The following is a 19,122-nucleotide window of genomic DNA, read 5'->3' as shown; positions in this document are numbered from 1 at the left end:
GTGATATCGTTATGACGCCGGCGAAATGGCGGTTTTGTAAGTACGTACTATCAGAAGGTGATTGCTAATTATTGTGAAAAGAATGAGATAAGCGGAGCCGGGGCAGCGAAAAGGGAGTTAAAACGTTGCGCGATCTCGTGACCGCGAAAGCGTATTCGACGTACAGCCCGTACCGTGCGATTAGCGCGATATCATTACAGTTAATTTCCCTAAACCCGGCATTTTCCGTCGTACTGCATTTTGCCGCAGCGTATTTGCCACCAATTAGTAACCATTGCAAAAAATAAAGTGGAGAACGATGTTAAATGACATCAGAAACGCACAGTAATAAAAATAGAAACTGTAGTTAACGTGAAATAGAAATCCAATCGTTATTGAGTAATTGTAACATTTGTAAAAAATAAATACATTATAAAATTATATCTTGCTCATTTTATGCTGCTTTGTGTATCAGGATTCAACCATAATCTCTGCTAGTTAATAAAAGATGATCCCGTAGAATATTCAAAATAGTAAAAATGGTAAATACATATTATTTAATCGTCACAGTAGACGCAAGAAAATTGCGAAAAGATGCACATCTTTCCGTATTAAAACACTAAAAAGATAACTATCGAGTATTTGGAAAGATAAAGGATAAACAAGTGTAAATTAGGTTAAAACATTTAATTAGCATTTATTGTAAAATATATATCAAGGGTAAAAACATGTGGGCGCATGTTCACAAGAAGCGATGCACGGACGCGAAATCGCTGTTGCTATTTACAACATGTATACAATCGAGCCAATGTACATACAATTGCGACGAAGCACGAGGAATTACTTCTTTGATGGCTTCTTCGGGGGTTCGAGGCCGCTATCGTATTCGGAGGTGTTGAGCATTCTAACCCTCTTCAATAATCCCGTTCTTTGCCCGTCGCCGTCTCGGGTCCTCTGCTTCTTTTGCGGCACCCCTTCAGATCTGGAAGTGAGAGCAGTCAGTCGGCGCGCACTTTAATTCTCACATTAGGACTAACCCGCAATTTTCGATAATTCGACGTAAACGACATGTGGTGAGGACAGAGCGCGGTAATCGGAAATTGAGGCAAAAAAAAAAAAGAAAAAACAGGACGCGCGCGCGCGCATCAAAACGCGACGATACACCCCGCGGACGAAACGGAGGTGGGCCTCCACCAACTGCCGTACCAAATTTCATGTCCGCTACCACGTTTTTGTCCACCGCTTCGCGTCACGCACGAAGTACGCGTTATCATGCTTTATGGTCTACAATGGCAGCTCCCGTTTAACCGAGATAATTTACATATAAGTTTCGCAATTAACTTTGCAGTAGTAATCGACACGATAGTTTTTAACTACAATGGAATTATACATAAAATAACATAATTATCGTCCAAAATTCGCATTGTATCGTTGTTGTATATCCAATAAAAAAAATATATATGTGTATACTACATATGTATACGTATATCTAATTTATACGCAATTTATTTACTAATTTGAGTAAAGTGGTTTCCAGAACTAGATATACTAATACTGAGGCAAGTTCTGTATAAATTGGAAATAGAAAGAAAATATAAATAGAAAATATTGGCTACATTTTAAATCCTTAAGCTGTAGAATGGCATTGATCGTTCCAGTTGCAAAGCATCGAAACTATGAAAATTATCGTCGGTCTTACAACGGTCCTGCAGTAGACTGCAAGGAGGACGACGTGAAACCGCGTCAAGCATACACGCATGCATACATTCGCAAACGCACTTGGGCCAAGATACGCACACAAACGTATAGGTAATCGCACCCACAGAGGCGTATACCGTGGTCGTCTCTCGATCCATTGGACCGTCAGCTCAGTGCCCGCCTTTCACCCATTAAAACTGACTCGTTCTCTCCCCGTGCGGAGGGCACCAGTCGGTTGCCCGTCGTGCTCACCCAAAGCACGCCCATTCAAATCGCATTAAACACGTTAATGCGTAATGCCGGTCTCGGGGAAAAAGATTCGCCGCGCTTAACGCGAAAAAAAGGGCTGATAGAGGAGACCACTGTGTGGTCGTAGAAGGAAAGAGAAAGACAGAGACGGAGAACGCTGAATATGGCAGTGCAGGCAAATGATCGCCGGAGAACATAGGAATTATAAAGCTCGGTAAAAACGCGGGAGGTACTCGTGTGTGATGTAGACAACGCGATATACATGAAGTAGAAGGAACGTTGGCGTAGAAATTACGAAGTATAGCGCCCGTGGTGTTTGGACTTGGCTCGTTTGCGGCCGTGAAAAGAAAGAGCAACGGACTAAGTGTACGTATATGTATACGTGTACAAGTCGGAGACATGGCAAGCAACAGATGTAAAATACGTTAGCTATGATAAGACTAGGGTATATTCATAACCGGGGTAACTCCGGGAAAACAAATTCAGATTTAAAATGAAAATAGAAAACCTGTATAAGATATATCATTTCATGTTTATATACAGCATTAGAAATTATGTTCACTGAAATTAAAAGCAGAATAATGGAGAATAATGCACGAATGGAAGGCGGGAAGCGCTCGTGTCAAAAAAATCAGGACACGCAAGAGGGCACACGCGAGCGGGTGGGTAGGTGACAGTTTCAGGATTTCGAGAACGCGAGCGAGACGGAGCGACGGGGGCAAAGAGAGGGATGCTCGTGCTCGTCCCGTGGTTTCCGTAAATGGCGCAGCCACGACCGGAAGTGGCGGTCGCATCAGTCTGTTTAATAGCCGTATTGTATAATTATGAACAATGGAGAGAGAGATAGAGATAGAGATAGAGAGAGAGAGAGAGAGAGAGAGAGAGAGAGAGAGAGAGAGAGAGAGAGAGAGAGAGAGAGAGAGAGAGAAGGAGAGACGGAGAGAAGCCTGGAGAAGGGCAGAAGCCAGCAGAGTGCCATGTGAAATGCACACCGCATGAAGATGGAACGCGAGCGAGAGAGGAAGGCCAGAGCAACGAGAGAAGGAATAAGATACACTTGTCGCGAGCGAGCGAGACGACGCGAGTTAGATGGAGTGAAATGGAGGGAACGCAACTCGGGGGGGGGAGGGGGAGAACGGGGACCACAACGAGGATGAACACGATGAGAGCCGTATGGCTTATGGCTGCCAGCCACCGTAGAACACGTCCGCCCGTTCGTCGTACATGACGGATGACACAGAGCGACAGTTTTGATGCGTTCAACCTCTCTAGGAGCCGCACCGAGCCATCCCGCACATGGCGTGTGCGTGCCATTGCTCGCCCTATGTCGGCTACGCCTGTACACGCGCGCTCGCGCGCGGGGGTGGGCGGCGAGGAAGAGGAAGAGGAGGGCCAGGGATGTGCGTCGCGGTTAACACGCCAAGCCACGCGTGAATCCGTCATTAATACCGTCACTCCGGAGACGATGGGCTTCGCGATCGCGCGGCTGAAACGTCAGCTGAGCGGGTCAACAGCCGGACCAACCATTCGTGATGTCCTCTCCCAAAATGGGAGCATATTGTCCGCCGCAACTGTGCGTGACGCAAAGTGTGCGCTTCCGAAGTTCCGCTATACGCGACGCCTCGATAAGAACAAATGGGACTTTAAGAACGTATCGATCGTGATAATCGCGATATACTCGCGCGTAAGATTAATTCGGACGTAATACATTCACACCTTGCAAATTAGAAAGAAAAGGAAAATATTATACTTACGGTTTGTTCGACAGACGATTATTGTGCCTAGGTCTCGAGATTTCTTTCTCGTGTAGCTTCTTGCCAATCCCGCCGATTCGTTGCGGCGGATCCCTCAACGCGAAACTCTTGGCATAGTGACCCAAATGAAGATCCTTTCGATTAAATATCTCGCGCATGTCGCGCGGATAACTTGAATAGAAACGCATCCAGGAGACGTAGGCTACAGAAGAGAATACGATTCTTATGTAAAATAAAACAATTATCTTTCCACCCGCTCGTTGTTCCCATTGCAGATATGCGCATCAGATTACTTGCAGACACGTTAAGTACGATAAAAAATATGTACCAGCGTAATTATCCACGTGATGTGCGATAATTGTGCTTGGAGGAATAAATATGTATTTTGTTTCAAATTAATCGTGACTATTGGTACTGTCATAATGAACCGTTATGCATATACGTTGCAATTAATAGCAAAATACTAAATTCATGCGTAGTCTCCCAATAAGACGAATAAGCCTAAAATGTGAATAAACTCGAGAGGTGCCGCGCGCGCGCGCGTCGAGTACACTTATCTCGTCTACGTTTAAGAGGTCACGTGCAATTCTCGGATGTAATGATCGGTTACATGTAGTGCGCCCTTATTAATCGCAGTTCCATTAGGTGGTTCCACGGAGGTTGGGCCGCGCGATTCCGTATGGGGTGTGCGCGCGCCCCGTGGCGGGCTATTAAGGGGCATTAACGGTGAGGAGGAGGTAGCCGAGTCAAGTGCTGCAGCTAATAGTCACCCTCGCGTCCCTTCTTAACGTCTCTTGCTTGTGCGCACGGGTGAGAAACCCGGGGGATCTCTGGTCCTGAGAGAACTCGACATGTGCAATGTGCACATGCACCGTTGGCGTGCGTTCCGTGTGAAAAATCTCTCACAATCAGGTCCTGATAGAGTAGATAAATTCGGCTTCCGGTTGCTCATTCCGGATATCCCTGATCGCTTAAATTTATATATTCTAGCAGCGAAGACGTTTCGCGTAAGATGATGACATTAAGTCAATGATTATAATGGAACAAGGTACGATACAAGAAGAAACATCTCTTCTTCAATTATTAATAAACTTTCTCAAATAAACTAAATGCAGTTTGGATGGCAGTGTTTGAATGCTATTGTATTCTTGTATCTAAATGCGGCATCTATTTCTCTTGAAACGAAATAATGAATTTATATATCACCGAATAGATTTAGTTACACGTTTCGCTTGAATTCCCTCTAAGTACCTCTGATTTTCATAATTCTCTACGTATGTCTCAACGTTTTCCGTCCTGATTTCCGTCTGCTTCCAATCTCAGCTCCTCCTTTCCGCGCATATATATAAGAAACACTGCCAGAGTCTTTCTTGCGACTTGGTGTCAGCGTTGAAAAGGGAGAAATGTTTTTCTCCATTTAGCACATAAATCACACGTGGGGGCGGTGTCTAACTGAGAAGCCGGAGCGGCGGGAAGAACGGGGGTGTAAGAGTGGGGTGGCATTGTTCCTAAGTGATGTAACTGCGTCTTATTGTATTTGTATCCTGTATCGTATTGTTAAGAGTCTCTCGCCACAAAGCGTAAGTGGTTTTGGCGGAAGTCACATTCAGTGGTTGGATTGTATCGGCCACCCTCTGTGAAAGGCGCGCGAACGATGTACACCGAATTCAATCTAACTCGCGACGAGTGCGCAAGATTAGCTCAACAGTGATACGATTGTCACGACAATAATTAGCAAAATATTGCTTTTTTTTTTAAACAAGTGCTGTCTAGAAAACTCGACTATAACCCGATAAAAAAAAAATATAAAGTATAGGCAACTTCATAACCATCTTAAATCTCGAATATGGTTTATTATATCAATTTACGTATCATTATCTTGATAAGTCTAAATCAATTAAGTGGCCCAATTGTTGTGTTGCTTCTGCTAAGCTATAATATTTAAAAAATATTTACAGAGAATTATGACGAATGGAATATAGCCGAGCGACCGACACGAGGCTCAAATCGTATATATATGGGATAGGAGTGAGGGATGAATCCCTCAGGTTAGTGGCGAGGGTCGCAGCTCGGGGGTAGTTCTATAGAGCTGTACTTGCTATTGAAGGCTGTTCGGCTCTATTGGGGTGATAATGTTACGAATTAGCGAGATTTCCACTTCTCCGCTCGTCTCCGCATCGGTCGCGAATTAAATAAATTTCGGAATTGTCGCGAAAAGCGCAGAACGTGTCCACGTGCCGCATTATTTTCCATTGTTGTGCTTCTGCTGTGCACGAGCGTTTTTACGATCTTAATTCCAACACTATGCCTTGTATTATGTGTTCGATATACGACGTTATCACGGATTTAAGTACGGCTAATTTTTTTCAGCTTAAATGTAAAATAGCTGATGTCAGATGCACGATTACATAAAACTGCAATAAAAATGCAAATAACAAAGAATATTGGAATGCTTGAAAATAATTTTTATTTGCGTGAAAAAATTATTCTTGGACAATTATTCAATCAATTTCAGAAAACACAACTTATGTGTTATTAGATCCTTGAGGTAGATGAAAATACTTCGTAATAAAAATATTGTTTTTACCATATTTCTCTCTGTCGCGAGAAATTTTTCCAAACAGTTTGAATTATTTTTGTCGATATGGGCACACATTAGGACAAATAAATGACTGACAGCAAATAGTCCCGGTAGATATATCGAGAGATGTTAACTAATTTGTTATCCACTTCCTGCTTTCCTCTCATTCGCTCCCTCGGTTTTCATGCGAAAAGTGCAATACCGAGGTCACGAACGGCGGCAGCAATTAATCTATCAATCACTCGGTACGTGCGGAGGAACGGTCAAGTGGTTAGCTGTGTAACGTCACTCAAATCTGGGGCGGCTAAGCGCTCAAAAACCGTGGCTAACCTTCGTGTAAAGCCTCGGCTGATGCGGGACAATTTCGAAGCTCGAAAACCTCTTAGAAAGATTAATGGTCCCGAATTTCCTTTTTGGAAATGCTCGTTCGCGCGGTTATAGCAATCGACGTAACACTATTATTGGTTAATGCACTTCCGTAAAAGTAATCCTCGTAAGATATGCAAAATTCGTTTACATTGCTATTATTACGTCTCAATGGAGCAGAGATCTCTCTGAAGCTTCTCAAGTTTAATAAGAAAAAAATTTAAAACCATGTACATACTCGTATTTAAGCGACAAAGTTGTCCCTAGCCTTGAATAAAGTAATCGAGAATAAGTGATTTAAGAGAGAGAGAAAGCAACAAGTTAACTGACGATATTTATATGGAAAAGCAAATAGATTTGTCGGATTTGCGGGAAAAAAAAGTCATCGTGAATGTGAAGAGGGCTAATGTCTTCACTTGACGAGTATTAGACCGGGTATAATGGATTTATTATTGCAGCAAATAAATTCTTCTCGGTAACGACCCTAATAGAGTAACCGTGGCATAGCAAACAGGATCATCCCTCCTCGTCCATAGACTATGTAAATATCCAAGTGGCGAACGAGGCAAATGTGAAGGGAGACGGAATAAGAGCCCCATAACGTGTACGCGTATAGGGGTTGCTTTATATGCGAGTGGGGTGCTCGTTGGAATTGGCTTAGTCTACCCTGAAAGTCAGCTCGCTTTCGTTACAATCCAACTGCGTCAAAGTAGATGTTCACTCATCCTTCGCAGCTCCTCGTCAACACTTTGCCTCTCACGAAAGCAAAGATTTAAGCTTTTATTGCACGCGCACCTCTTAAAGTATACACGCGAATATATATGCTAATAACTAGGAAGACACTATTTTAAGTAACTATTTCTATATAGCAGCAATTTACTATATGATAGTTTGCCTCATTATCGAATCATTGAATTAGTGTCAAATTCATAAATATTATATCCGGCTTCAAGTCTTCGTGATGATTAACAAGTTTATGGTATCAAAAGAAGAGTATATACGTTTTAATACGTAGCGCGATTCGTAAAATATTACACGCTTACCTTTACACGCTTTCGCGCCAAGTTGTTGATTCTCCAACACTAAATCTTCGAAATCATTTTGAAGGGCGACAGCCGCTGCCTGCACGGAGTTATGCTTGGAAAAGGGCCCCAGTAGCTTGTCCAGGACATCGTTCATGTCCTGCTGCTTGATTCTGATGCGCCTCGACTCGAGCATCCGCACGAACTCGATTTCCGGAGGCGTCAGGAAGATTGTCGCCGTGCCGGAGCAACCTGCGCGCGCGGTTCTACCGATTCGATGAACGTAATCTCTAGCCGAAATTGGACCGGTATACTGAACAACGCAATCTACCTTCGGCATGTCTAATCCTCGAGCTGCGACATCCTGGGAAAAAAAAGAGAAATATATATCTTACATACCCTAGAACCGGCAATTTTCACGTCGAACATCTTCCAAATCTTGTTGAACATAAGAATATAAGAACAAGACTGGCTAAATCTAAATCCGCTGTTTAATCCCAATGACATATTACGACCATTCATAAATTACGTCACGCGAGATATATAAAGAAAAGACTTCGGATCTTTTCTAGATCGAGATACAAAGCACCTTGATATAAAACAATTCGGATAAGAACCGGAACCTCGTGATTCCACCGCAATTTGTTCGGAACAATGTTCCTGGTAGTTATCGCGCTCCAACCTCCTCCGAGAAGTATGGCTCGTTCCACGAACAAGAGCGGCAACGGCGAGTCTGCGACCTGCTGGTACAAATGTCTTACAAACCGCGGCGATTTCTCGTTTTGTGGCGACGTGAATGCGCGCGGCTGGCAGCGGGCGCCCAGCTGCGAGACCCCAACGGCGAACGTTTGAGCACGGCCCTGATTTCCTACGTTCGGCTGGCCGATGATTTACCGCGGCGAGAGCCTCCGCCGGGTCGCTCCGCTTGACGGGCCCCGGGGACTAATCCCAGACCACCAGTGGGGGGGCGTCGCGGCACCCCGGAATTCTTTCGCGGCACGATACGGACGTGTATCCGCGCGTGTATTCTTATTACATCTTTTCCTGCTATTAATTCAACATACGTCGACGACGGCGCGACCCGGGCGCCAGCGTGAAGGAATACGAGAGATAAACCCCCGACCCCGAAATCGAAATAAATGCTGTCGATCGGACCGAATCACTCGAGCTCGCCCCGTGATTCCGTTACATCTTGTCGCTCGATGAATATCGATAAAGCAATTTCCAACCATTTATTTGGCGCGATTAAGAATATTAAGGAGAACAAAACGACTGAATAAAAGGAGAAGTCAATGCTTGCAACATGGAACTTGAACTTAATAACATATAGTTAAAGAAACACATCAAATAACTTACATAACTTTGACAAATATAGTGTTTATTATATATAGAATTATAGAATGTTTATATTATATAGAAAGTAAAAAATAAATTAAACGCTTTTAACGTTAACTATATAATGTGATATCATCGCGATTTAAATTGTCACTCGGAGTTAACTTTGCCAAAGAATATTTCCTTAAAATTCAACGCAAGCCTATAATCATTTGCGCGCGGCGCTCGCAATCGGAGCAAGTGCACTTGGCACATTAAAACGATACAAGCACGATACCTGCCACCGGTTTCAACACACGTAAAGAGAGCGGCGCGCTGAAGAGCGATCGATGGCGGCGATTAAGACAAACGATCGTTTAAGAAAGGAACCGGGGGATCGCGGGCCGCGGGATCGAGAACGGATCGTCCGCTCAAAACATCTCACTCGGGCCATAGATCACATCGTGGATCCGGATCCACCACCGCTGCGAGCCGCGGAACATTCCGGCCGCGGGTACCCTCGTGGCTTTTCAACGTGGAAATTAATAACGCGGCCCGTAAAACCTACGTGCATGGTAGCGACGCCGTAAAACGTGGGCGGCTGCCATCGCACATTCCGCGGATCAACATTAAGGAGTTAAATATGCCCGACGTCTCTCTAAGTACACAGTAAATTATTCCGCCTTCTTCCTTCTCCCTCTCGTGCTCGCAACTACGTTGGCGACGTCACGTCAATATGTTCGCGCGACCGGGATTTATCGGTTTAATAATAACGAGTAAATGCGTTGCATGTTCTTAGTAGCGTAATTATATATTCACGTGTTTTTTATATTTTAAATTTTCTGTATCTCGATGATCTTGATAAATCTACCTGCTTTCTTAGACAATTAAGCATTTAAAATCAACAAAGCAAATTTAACAAATTTGATATTAAACTCGGCTTTCTCAAGAATTTTGATATTAAAACAAATCTCGCAGGAGAGAGAGAGAGAAATTAATAAGCAACCAATGAAATATAAAAGTAAAAAAAAAATATATATAAGCATTCTTTGTAATAAAAAATTATGCGCAAATTGTTTAATCTACATTGGCATAACATGCAACTAGAAAAAATCACGTAAAAAGTAAATAAAGTAGATAACATTATAACATAATTTTTAAAAATTAGAATAATAAGCATCAAAATGTTATATACGCATTTATCAATATTTATATCGCCGTAAAATGACGTGAATTTTTAAGCATCATACATTCATGCTTCTAAAGAAATACAAAAATATATTTGATCGTAATTTTAATCTTTCTACATGTTAATTGCCTCGTTTCATCGCAGCAAATATTATTATTATATTCGTGCCGTAACTTCTTTAGACAAAGTTTGTTTTGCCAGAGAAATTATAGCATATGCGATAGTCGAGAATAAATAAAATCGTGAGAAAAGAAAGCTATAAAGTCCGACGAACGAATGTTCGTTATATTTAGAATTAATTTTGCAGATTCTGATCTTGTTGTTCTTCTTTGGAGGGCGACTCGTGACACGGGTTTGAGACATAATTCGAAAGAACAGGTCGTCAATTAATCGCAATGTATAGGGCTTAACGAGGACAGTATAGAGAAGATAACGAGAACCCGCGGCGAGTCTTCGGAATTTTCGAATCGGACGTCGACTTGAGAGAAAGAGAGAGAGAGAGAGAGAGAGAGAGAGAGAGAGAGAGAGAGAGAGAGAGAGAGATCGCCTGATGGAAAAGAATTAATTTTTACGATAAGTTGTGTCATTCGTTTGCGTGACGCCGATCGTGAAGTTCACAATTGGCAAATCTTACCGCGATTTAATATTTTTCTTCTTTCCTTTTGCACGAGTTCTTCCGATATTCGCGATACTTGAGACACGTGAAAGCGCCATTTAACAGTATTTCACGCTAAAATCTAAATTGGTCGATGAAGAAATGAGATCCGCCGCCGTTTTATTTTCGACGGTCCCCGCGTCTAATGACGAAATCGATCGCTTTCACCGGTAATTACGGCAGTTAAAGCCGTCGCGTCGCCGAGAGTTCAATGCGAATCAGAAAGCTGTTCTGTTATTCGACGTCGGATTAATTCGGCCGACGTAATACGAATGTAATTAGCGGCGGTGAGCGGGGAGAAAGAAAGTTACTTCGTTACTTCGCAAACATTATCGCGTCACGATTAATTACGCCGCTCGCAGAATGCAATTAGCGAAACAGACACTTCTGTGGATATATCGCAAATAGGTAAACATTTCGCGTTTATTACGATTCGGATGAGAAATATCTTTCCATTAGACTATTGGAGATTTGATTGAAAAGCAGCGCAGTTTGTTTTGTAGAAGATTAGTAATTGTTAATAGAAAAGGATTGTTAATGCAAAGTTCGGACTCCCCTAAATCGCTTCGTGACGTAAAGAAAGCACAAGATATGGGGAACAGACAAATGATTGTAATTATACTCATTACGAAGGGTTCATGCGCCCGCATAATTTTTAACCTCCGAACACAGCGTGGGTCCAGAGGTATTAAATTCCCTCTCGCGAAAGAATAAGCCACGAAGTAATTTACAGCATAGGGAGTGCCGACAGATATCCCTGACTTTTCTTTCGTTGTTATTCTTTCGTTGCTATTCTCTCTTAATTTTTCAACGCTTTCGTATTATACACTTATATTTTTTATTTATATAATATTTAATCTTTCGAAGTATATATCTGCTCTCGAGTAAAACTCATGACGTGCAATGTATATTTAAGAGTAAACAAGTTAAGAAGTTCAAACACTTATAATGCGCTAAAGGATTAAAGATAACTTAATTATGTCCACAATAGGTATATGGTATATTCGTAGACGTTCAAAGCATTTAAAGTAATTTTCGAAAATATATAACTTACCGTGCACAGTAGTACTCCACTTTTCGCTTGACTGAAAGTTTTGAAGACCTCCGTCCTTTCTTTCTGTGTCATATTACCATGTAATTTAAAGAATTCTACGTCAACCAGCGGATCGGAGTCTTCGTCGTCGTCATCAGTTGGTTTCGTAAGGACGGAGGACAAAATTTCAGTATGATAATCTACCATGTCTTGTGTGGCCATAAAAATTAGTGTTTTGTGTTGCCCAGGAGTCTAGAGAAAAAAAAAAGAAAATGCTACTATACAAGTCGCAAGTCGACACAATGTATTATTGCTACAATGCAGTTTGAAAATTTTCCTACCTGACATCTCCCGGCGATGTAAGCGCTTAGAGTGACCATTCTTAATTTAGGCGGGGTGACTATGTAATTCTGAATTACACTTTGCGGAACTATTAGGTCTTCGTTAATCTCGCTAATATCGCCCTCGCTCGCTTCTAAATTCTCTTTAGCCGCGTCAACGAATATCGGATTGCGCATCGTGAGACCCGCCAATTTCTCGACGGCTTGCGTCAAAGTCGCGGACAATAAGATTGTCTTCTTTTTCGATTGATTTTCACAATCTCGCTCGACGTTTTCACCATCTTCCACTTTCGAATAAGATTCTTGATCCACACCGGAATGTTTTTCATCCTTTTTCATTTTTCTCGATAGAACGGTATTAGCACTCTGATCGCTATCGCTGTCATCACTTGAATTATATATTTGTTTTTTTTTACTATCATCGGTATTATTTTCTCCTGTTTTGAATTTCATATTATGTTCCTTCAAAATTTCTTCAATTTCTTCATCTGTAAATGTCTTTTTACTATTTTGCTTAAATATTTTCATAGCGTCGTATCCCGATTCGTCATTATTAGAACACGATGTTTTCAAAGCGCTTACTATCCTGAATTGCACAATACATATTATCAATTAATTTTGTAATCATTGTAATTATGTTCATGTTATTATTTAATTTTCTTATTTTTAAGATATTAAATAATAATTGCATTATATACAAAATTTAATTGCTAATTTTTTTGAAAAATAAAAAAACCAGAAAACCTACCCAGAAATGTCCATTTCGTATCCCATATCAAGCATTCTATCAGCTTCATCTAATACAAAATATTTGACGTCATTTAATCTCAACGCTTTTGTATGCTTTATGTGATCTAATAATCTACCAGGAGTAGAAATTAATATATTACAGCCCTTTCGTAACCGAGCTTTTTCCGCTTTTCTCTTTTCTCCGCCAACTATGTAGCCTGGTACGATCCATGTAAAAGGCTAAAATTATTTAAAACGTAATTTTGACATCTAATAAATGCTAATGCTCGTGCTAATGTATTTAAAATATATTTGCCTCTAACTCACTTTAACTAGTTTTATAAAACACTCGTACGTCTGCAAGGCCAATTCTCTCGTCGGAACAATCACAAGGGCTGATAAACCGCTGTTTCTATTTAATTTTGGTCTAATTTTGTGTAACATTTCAACAATTGGTAAAGCATACGCTAACGTTTTACCAGATCCTGTCTGAGATCTTATTAGAATATCGTTAGCTGAGAATATTTGAGGGATCGCTTTTTGTTGAACCGTTGTCATTTTAGTTATACCCATATTTTGCTCTAAATTTGATATCTGTAAGAAGAGGTATAAATCGTTACTTTGTTACAAACGTTTTCATTACGAATGTTAACTACATACAAATACTAACCATAAACGGATGAATGTTGAGATCTGCGAAAGTGATCTTTGTAAAAACTGGTTCATTTACAGGTTTTACAAATCGCTGACCTATGGTTGGTATATCGGGATTATTGCCAAACAAAGAGGAAATTTTTCCACCAGCTCTGTGCATTAATTTTGGAGTTTTGTCCGATTCCCTATCGTTATTTACAATTCTCTCTTTGTGTTTCCTCTCTTTCTTTTTGTTTAAGATATCTGTCTTCTTTGTGTTTTTTAAAATAAGTGATTCCTGCGTTACTACTTTGTTTTTCTTGTCTGATTTAAAATTATCTTTCGGAGTATCATGTTTTTCAGTTATATTTAGAATATCTGACTCAGTTTGATTTTTTAGTTGATTCGAAAATGTATTGGAAAGTGATTTCTTCAGTTCACCCTTGGAATTCTTTTTCTTTTTCACTAATATTTTATCAACATGTCCTTTTTTTGCCTTTGTAAAAGACACAATTGTGGAATCAGAGTTTTTGGTAGAGGAAACCTTATTAGATTTTACAACTGGTGATTCCTTAGCTACTACTGTGGATTCTTCGTCTGATTTAAAATTATTTTTAGGAATGTAATGTTTTTGAGTCAAATTTAGCGTATCTGACTTATTTTGATTCTTTAATTGACTCGAAAATATATCAGAAAGTGATTTCTTTGATTCACACTTCAAATCATCTCGCTTTCTCGCCAACAGTACTTTACCAACATGACCTTTTGTCGCCTTTGCAAAGGAGACAGTTGATTCATTTGCGGAGTCAGAGTTCGAATGGATCTTTGAAGGAATCTCATCAAATTTCACATGCTTCTTGTTTGCTGCATTAGATTGTTCAATTTTTTCCGACTTTGCAATCTTCGCTGTTGCGCCTTTACCTTGAGATGGAATTCGAGGTTGCTGTATGTTTTGAGTAAAAGCGTTTGCTTCTTTTAGCATCTTGGCAAAGATAACCGACAATGACTTCTGTTTAATTCTTCCCTTATGCCCTGTCTCTTGCGTATTCGCGTTTCTCTTTGATTCCTTGCTGCTCAGTGCTGCATCTTTATGGAAAGATTGATTCTTCAATCTTTTAATTGAGATATTGGAAGACTCGGTTCTTCTCAATGTGTTCTAAGCACAAACAATTACTTTACGTTATTCATCAGTCTTTTTCTCAGATTTTTGTTCAGTTTACCATACGCAATTGCATAAAATTGGTGCAAATTCTTTGCACACATGTGGCATGCTTACAGATCCGCCTAACCTAAATCTAACCTAACCAAGCACCTACCTTCCTCGTTGTGACAGCTGGACCCGCCGTGACATTTAAACAGATGTCCATATCTTGAATTGTCATTGGTGCGCTTGTTTACCACAAATCACTTTTTCCTTACACGCGGAAAAATAAAATACGCGTAAAACTGTAACGTTTATAAACATACACCGAGCACCCCGCGTAAAGCACGTTGTGAAACATGTGGCGGGCGAACTGCGCGAGTGCTGGACGCTCGACTGCTGGCGCATGCGCGTATTTCAGATGATTGTATAAAAATTCTTAACTTTATAATTATATAATACTGTATTAAAATATGCGACTAATGTACAATTATATATTGTGGAGATGCTATAATTTATATGTATGCATAATATTATTTATATTATACTTATTATTTATATTATAATGTATCTTATTATATAATTATTTATATAATATATTAAATTATGTGTGTGTGTGTGTGTGTGATATACATGTTATATATATATTTTTATATACATATTTATACATGTACTTATATATAATACGGAGAAGTATTATATTATACACATATATAATATTGAAAATATTGAATTCTTTATAAATTGACAAGAGATTTATTTTCAAATAAATTTATAAATCAAATATTAAATAAGTACGCGCGCGTGTAGTTATTATTAATTTATATTTTTCGAAGAATAAAGTTTATTAACAATAAAGATTTTTTATTCGACCTAACTTTATTCAATCATCTTTATTAATTATATTATAATTATCACGACGTTTCGACTATTGGTTTTGGTCCTTCTCAATCGATGTAACTTTTCATATGCTATAATAAGCATCCTTTTTTTAAAATCACTGAAAGTAATTTATTGCAAAATAAATTTGATTTTTTTATTACTTAGGATTAAATTAATTACATATATATCACTCGATCTTAAATTTATATTTGTTCTGGGAATAAAAATCACGCAAGAATTATAACATTATTTCTCTACATTTATAAAATTTTTATAATGTAATTAAAACGATTTAGAGTCAGGATTTTTAGTTATAACTGAAAATTAGTGCGTGCACGTGCGTATATAGAACACACGTGCAATCAGGACCTGCATTTAGATATTGGATCAAATATATTTTAATAAATATGACTTCCTCACGAGAGACAAGTCGAAACGACCTGTTGAGAAATAACGCGATAAAACGCTGACATATGTTTGATTATATCATGATTACAACGGTGTATCATTAGCGCGTCTTTTCGGAGTTTGGACCAGCTAAGGCAACATTGTCGTCGCGACAGTCGAACAATACGGAACGATTCTGTTCGGCGGGGCGCCTGTCGAAGTCGAGACTCCTGTCCGACAATCGTCACGTTATTCGACGGACGGAACGGTGTTAATTATTCGTTAACACGTTCGGCAATTGTTCCTGGGGTCACGCTCGCGCGATACAACACGCCAACGGTGCGCGAGATTAATTTCGAAGATTGTCGCTTTTAACGTGTGTTTATCTCCGTCCATGTGTGTTTACACTTTTTACAACGTATCGTGCGAGTGTTGTCTGGCAAGGTAACACGAAAGGTGACGCCGCGCCGGTGGAATCGGGCATTTTGTGTCCGTGAGGCAGAGCGATCGGACGAAAAGTTCATTTCGATCATGGAGAGTCGTAGTTTATGTTGCATCGGTGTGTCGTTCGCGGCGAGGATAATCGGGGCATATACGATGGTAAGTTTAAAATTTCACGCGTACTATTATTCTGTATTCTTTTCATGGATTCGGAGTACGGCGCTGTCTGATTCGCGTATTGCGATTGCATTATACAACATCGAATGTAATCGTGCCGAAGAAATGAGATATATGTCGAAACGAGATAACGAAAAACACGAACACTGTTTATATGTTTATAATGATTGGCACCATATATTATATGTTGCCCCAACGTGGAATAATATATAAAATCTGCCTTGTGCGATCTTCTTTTGGTATGAGCACGCACACAATATTTCCGGTGCCGAGCAGCGACTGTCAATAACTCGAGTGACGTTGTCGAATACCGACTCAAATCAATTGATCACCGCTACTTTGGAGTATAAATATAACATTATTATTTTAAGATATACTGCTTCTTGTATTATTTTTGTTTTAGACACATACTTCGATTGTTTATTAATCATATTGAAAAATAAAAGCGAAATATAGTGTAAGAGTAATTTATAAATAGTAATTTAAATATTTTTGAACAAAGCCGTTTAAAAACACACATAATTTTGAAAATTTATATCAATCTGTCAACTGTATTAATTTATTTGTATATCTACTTCCAAATCGTTCAGCTTTTTGTTTATTCCTTTTCAGTCCACTTCGGTTCTACTAATAAACGTGTTGGTGAGCAACTTCTTCTCGAGAGACGAGGATGATGATTTTTTTGAATCCGTCAAGACTTGGGCCATGCTAGGAGTGAATTGGATGCAAGCAATGAGATATACGCAATTGCAGAAAAAAGGTGAGGCCCGGTCATACTTATTGTTAGATACGCAAATTGCTTCCGCAAACGAATGGTATAACGTAACGTTGTACATTTCAGCACAAGCCGCTTTGATATGTTTCCTCATATACGCCGTCTCGTTTCTGTTGGCCAGTGCATACCTCGCTTTGGGATCGATATCGGTGAGCGTCTTAAAATATTGTGTAATTACTTCTAAATAACTTAATCGGCCTTAAGTTAACGCACCGCATACCAGAGCTGTTTAACGGATAAATAAGCGATCGAATATATAAAAGAGAATTATTGAGAATAGTTGGTCTATTTCAATTGATCTAGTCATATAACTCTGCCATATATTTTATTTTTCATCTTTTTACTAAATTAATTTCGAATTTACTTACATCTGTAAATTATTAAGTTTCGATAAGTATTGCGAGAAATTTTGCGCGAGCCTTCTAATTTCTTTTTTTTTTCTCAAAATATCCAGCAGCAATGTAAAGAATTCTTATATACAACACTCTGCTCGCACAAGCACGATTTCTATTATTTTTTTTAAAGGTCGCGGCAGAGACACCGCCGATCGAATACAAATTCCGTCATCAAGCGTTCTTTATAAATCCGCGAGATGTATTTTAAGCACGTAACAGCCTTGTCTCAACTCGCTAACGACCGCGTTAACTTCCGCGTACGTTCACAGAGGAGACATATGAGCGCCGTGCCTTGGATGTATTTGCAAACGATTAGCGTAATAGATCAGACCGTGGCGCTGTGTAGCCATATAATACACGACCGGCAGACTACTTTTTATTTGTGGTACATCACGATATGCAGCATCTATCTGAGTAAGTATATTTCTAATCTTCTTTTGCGATTCAACGTAAATAACGCATACTAATCACTGAATTCTGAATACAAATATATCTTGAATTACCTTTGCGAATTCTATTGCAATTAAACGCGAACAAATCACTGTTAATCTAAAATGTTCTTAAGATAAAAGTTTGATGAAAAATTTTATTTTTAATTATTATAAATAAATTAAAAAGATATGTTTTTTACGATCAATATCAAAGTAACTTTATTCTAAAAATAATCTTGTCGGAAGCGTTTAATAAAAGGAGTATTTAGCATTATCAATTTAAAAGTTACAATGATCCGTTACTGAGTCTTTCGTAAAAATAAATTGTAATTTCCATAAATGTAATTGAAAAATAAATTAAAACCAAAAATATGTGTGTGTGGGGCACATTCTAATATACAATAATTACATTTGACAATAATTACAGTTTTGAGCGCGTATTTCTGGATGGTCGTGGAAGCAGCTCGAAACCAATGGTATGACGAGCAGAACCGAATTGCGAGTATCGAATCGAGCGTGTTGGAATTTGTATCGACACCTAGTAGCGGTTCGAAGTCACCGTCCTTCCTCTCACAAAATTTTTCGATGTTCGAATCACCGCGACCGCCAACGATCCTACCTAAATAGCAGAAATTCCATGAAGAATCATGGATATAATGCTGAAACAATCCTGATAGACTTGCCGCCTAAGGCGAACCGTTGCTAGAACGTACGTGCAGGATTGAGGGGGATATTTACAGAACAATGTGAGAGGAAGACTGAGAGGTTTCTTTCTTCATACTTCGTGGACGTTATTTGCCATCATAACTTAAGACTTACGCGTTATATGTAGTGTTATATGTAAATAAATATCTACTATATAAACATCTTTCACACGTTTAAACTGCGCGATGAAAATTTTTCTATTTTATATAAGATTACGTTATTTAATCAATATAATTTTTACACAT

General features: G+C 39.5%; 2 protein-coding genes across 2 annotated transcripts; one reads left to right on the top strand and one right to left on the bottom strand.

The window, feature by feature from the left end:
• Positions 1-651: 651 nt before the first annotated feature.
• Positions 652-15,056, bottom strand: LOC143899419 (ATP-dependent DNA helicase DDX31). Its single transcript, XM_077409715.1, has 9 exons — positions 14,860-15,056; positions 13,581-14,699; positions 13,238-13,504; positions 12,930-13,150; positions 12,182-12,767; positions 11,862-12,092; positions 7,671-8,013; positions 3,681-3,882; positions 652-961 (listed from the first exon to the last, which is right to left on the bottom strand). Exons 1-9 carry the CDS (start codon positions 14,923-14,925, stop codon positions 820-822), a joined length of 3,177 nt encoding a protein of 1,058 aa, XP_077265841.1. The 5' UTR covers positions 14,926-15,056; the 3' UTR covers positions 652-819.
• Positions 15,057-16,122: 1,066 nt separating this feature from the next.
• Positions 16,123-19,122, top strand: LOC143899464 (uncharacterized). Its single transcript, XM_077409771.1, has 5 exons — positions 16,123-16,553; positions 17,184-17,331; positions 17,413-17,495; positions 18,011-18,155; positions 18,600-19,122. The coding sequence occupies exons 1-5, from the start codon at positions 16,485-16,487 to the stop codon at positions 18,797-18,799; spliced, it is 645 nt and encodes a 214-aa protein (XP_077265897.1). The 5' UTR covers positions 16,123-16,484; the 3' UTR covers positions 18,800-19,122.

This window comes from Temnothorax americanus, unplaced genomic scaffold, assembly GCF_048541705.1.
Source record: "Temnothorax americanus isolate GAGA-0224 unplaced genomic scaffold, ASM4854170v1 Scaffold27, whole genome shotgun sequence".
NCBI classification, from domain to species: domain Eukaryota; kingdom Metazoa; phylum Arthropoda; class Insecta; order Hymenoptera; family Formicidae; genus Temnothorax; species Temnothorax americanus.
The sequence above is the reverse complement of the archived record's forward strand: the minus strand, read 5'-3'. Positions and strand labels throughout refer to the sequence as shown.

What these genes read in the sequence shown, in the direction of transcription:
- LOC143899419 (XM_077409715.1), bottom strand. Translation starts at nt 14,925, where the DNA reads ATGACAATTCAAGATATGGACATCTGTTTAAATGTCACGGCGGGTCCA. An exon ending in TACGAAATGGACATTTCTGG is followed by an intron (nt 12,768 to 12,929) that starts GTAGGTTTTCTG and finishes TGTGCAATTCAG; the next exon opens with GATAGTAAGCGCTTTGAAAA. An exon ending in TGGCGCGAAAGCGTGTAAAG is followed by an intron (nt 3,883 to 7,670) that starts GTAAGCGTGTAA and finishes TCTCTTCTGTAG; the next exon opens with CCTACGTCTCCTGGATGCGT.
- LOC143899464 (XM_077409771.1), top strand. Translation starts at nt 16,485, where the DNA reads ATGGAGAGTCGTAGTTTATGTTGCATCGGTGTGTCGTTCGCGGCGAGG. An exon ending in TAATCGGGGCATATACGATG is followed by an intron (nt 16,554 to 17,183) that starts GTAAGTTTAAAA and finishes ATTCCTTTTCAG; the next exon opens with TCCACTTCGGTTCTACTAAT. An exon ending in TACGCAATTGCAGAAAAAAG is followed by an intron (nt 17,332 to 17,412) that starts GTGAGGCCCGGT and finishes TGTACATTTCAG; the next exon opens with CACAAGCCGCTTTGATATGT.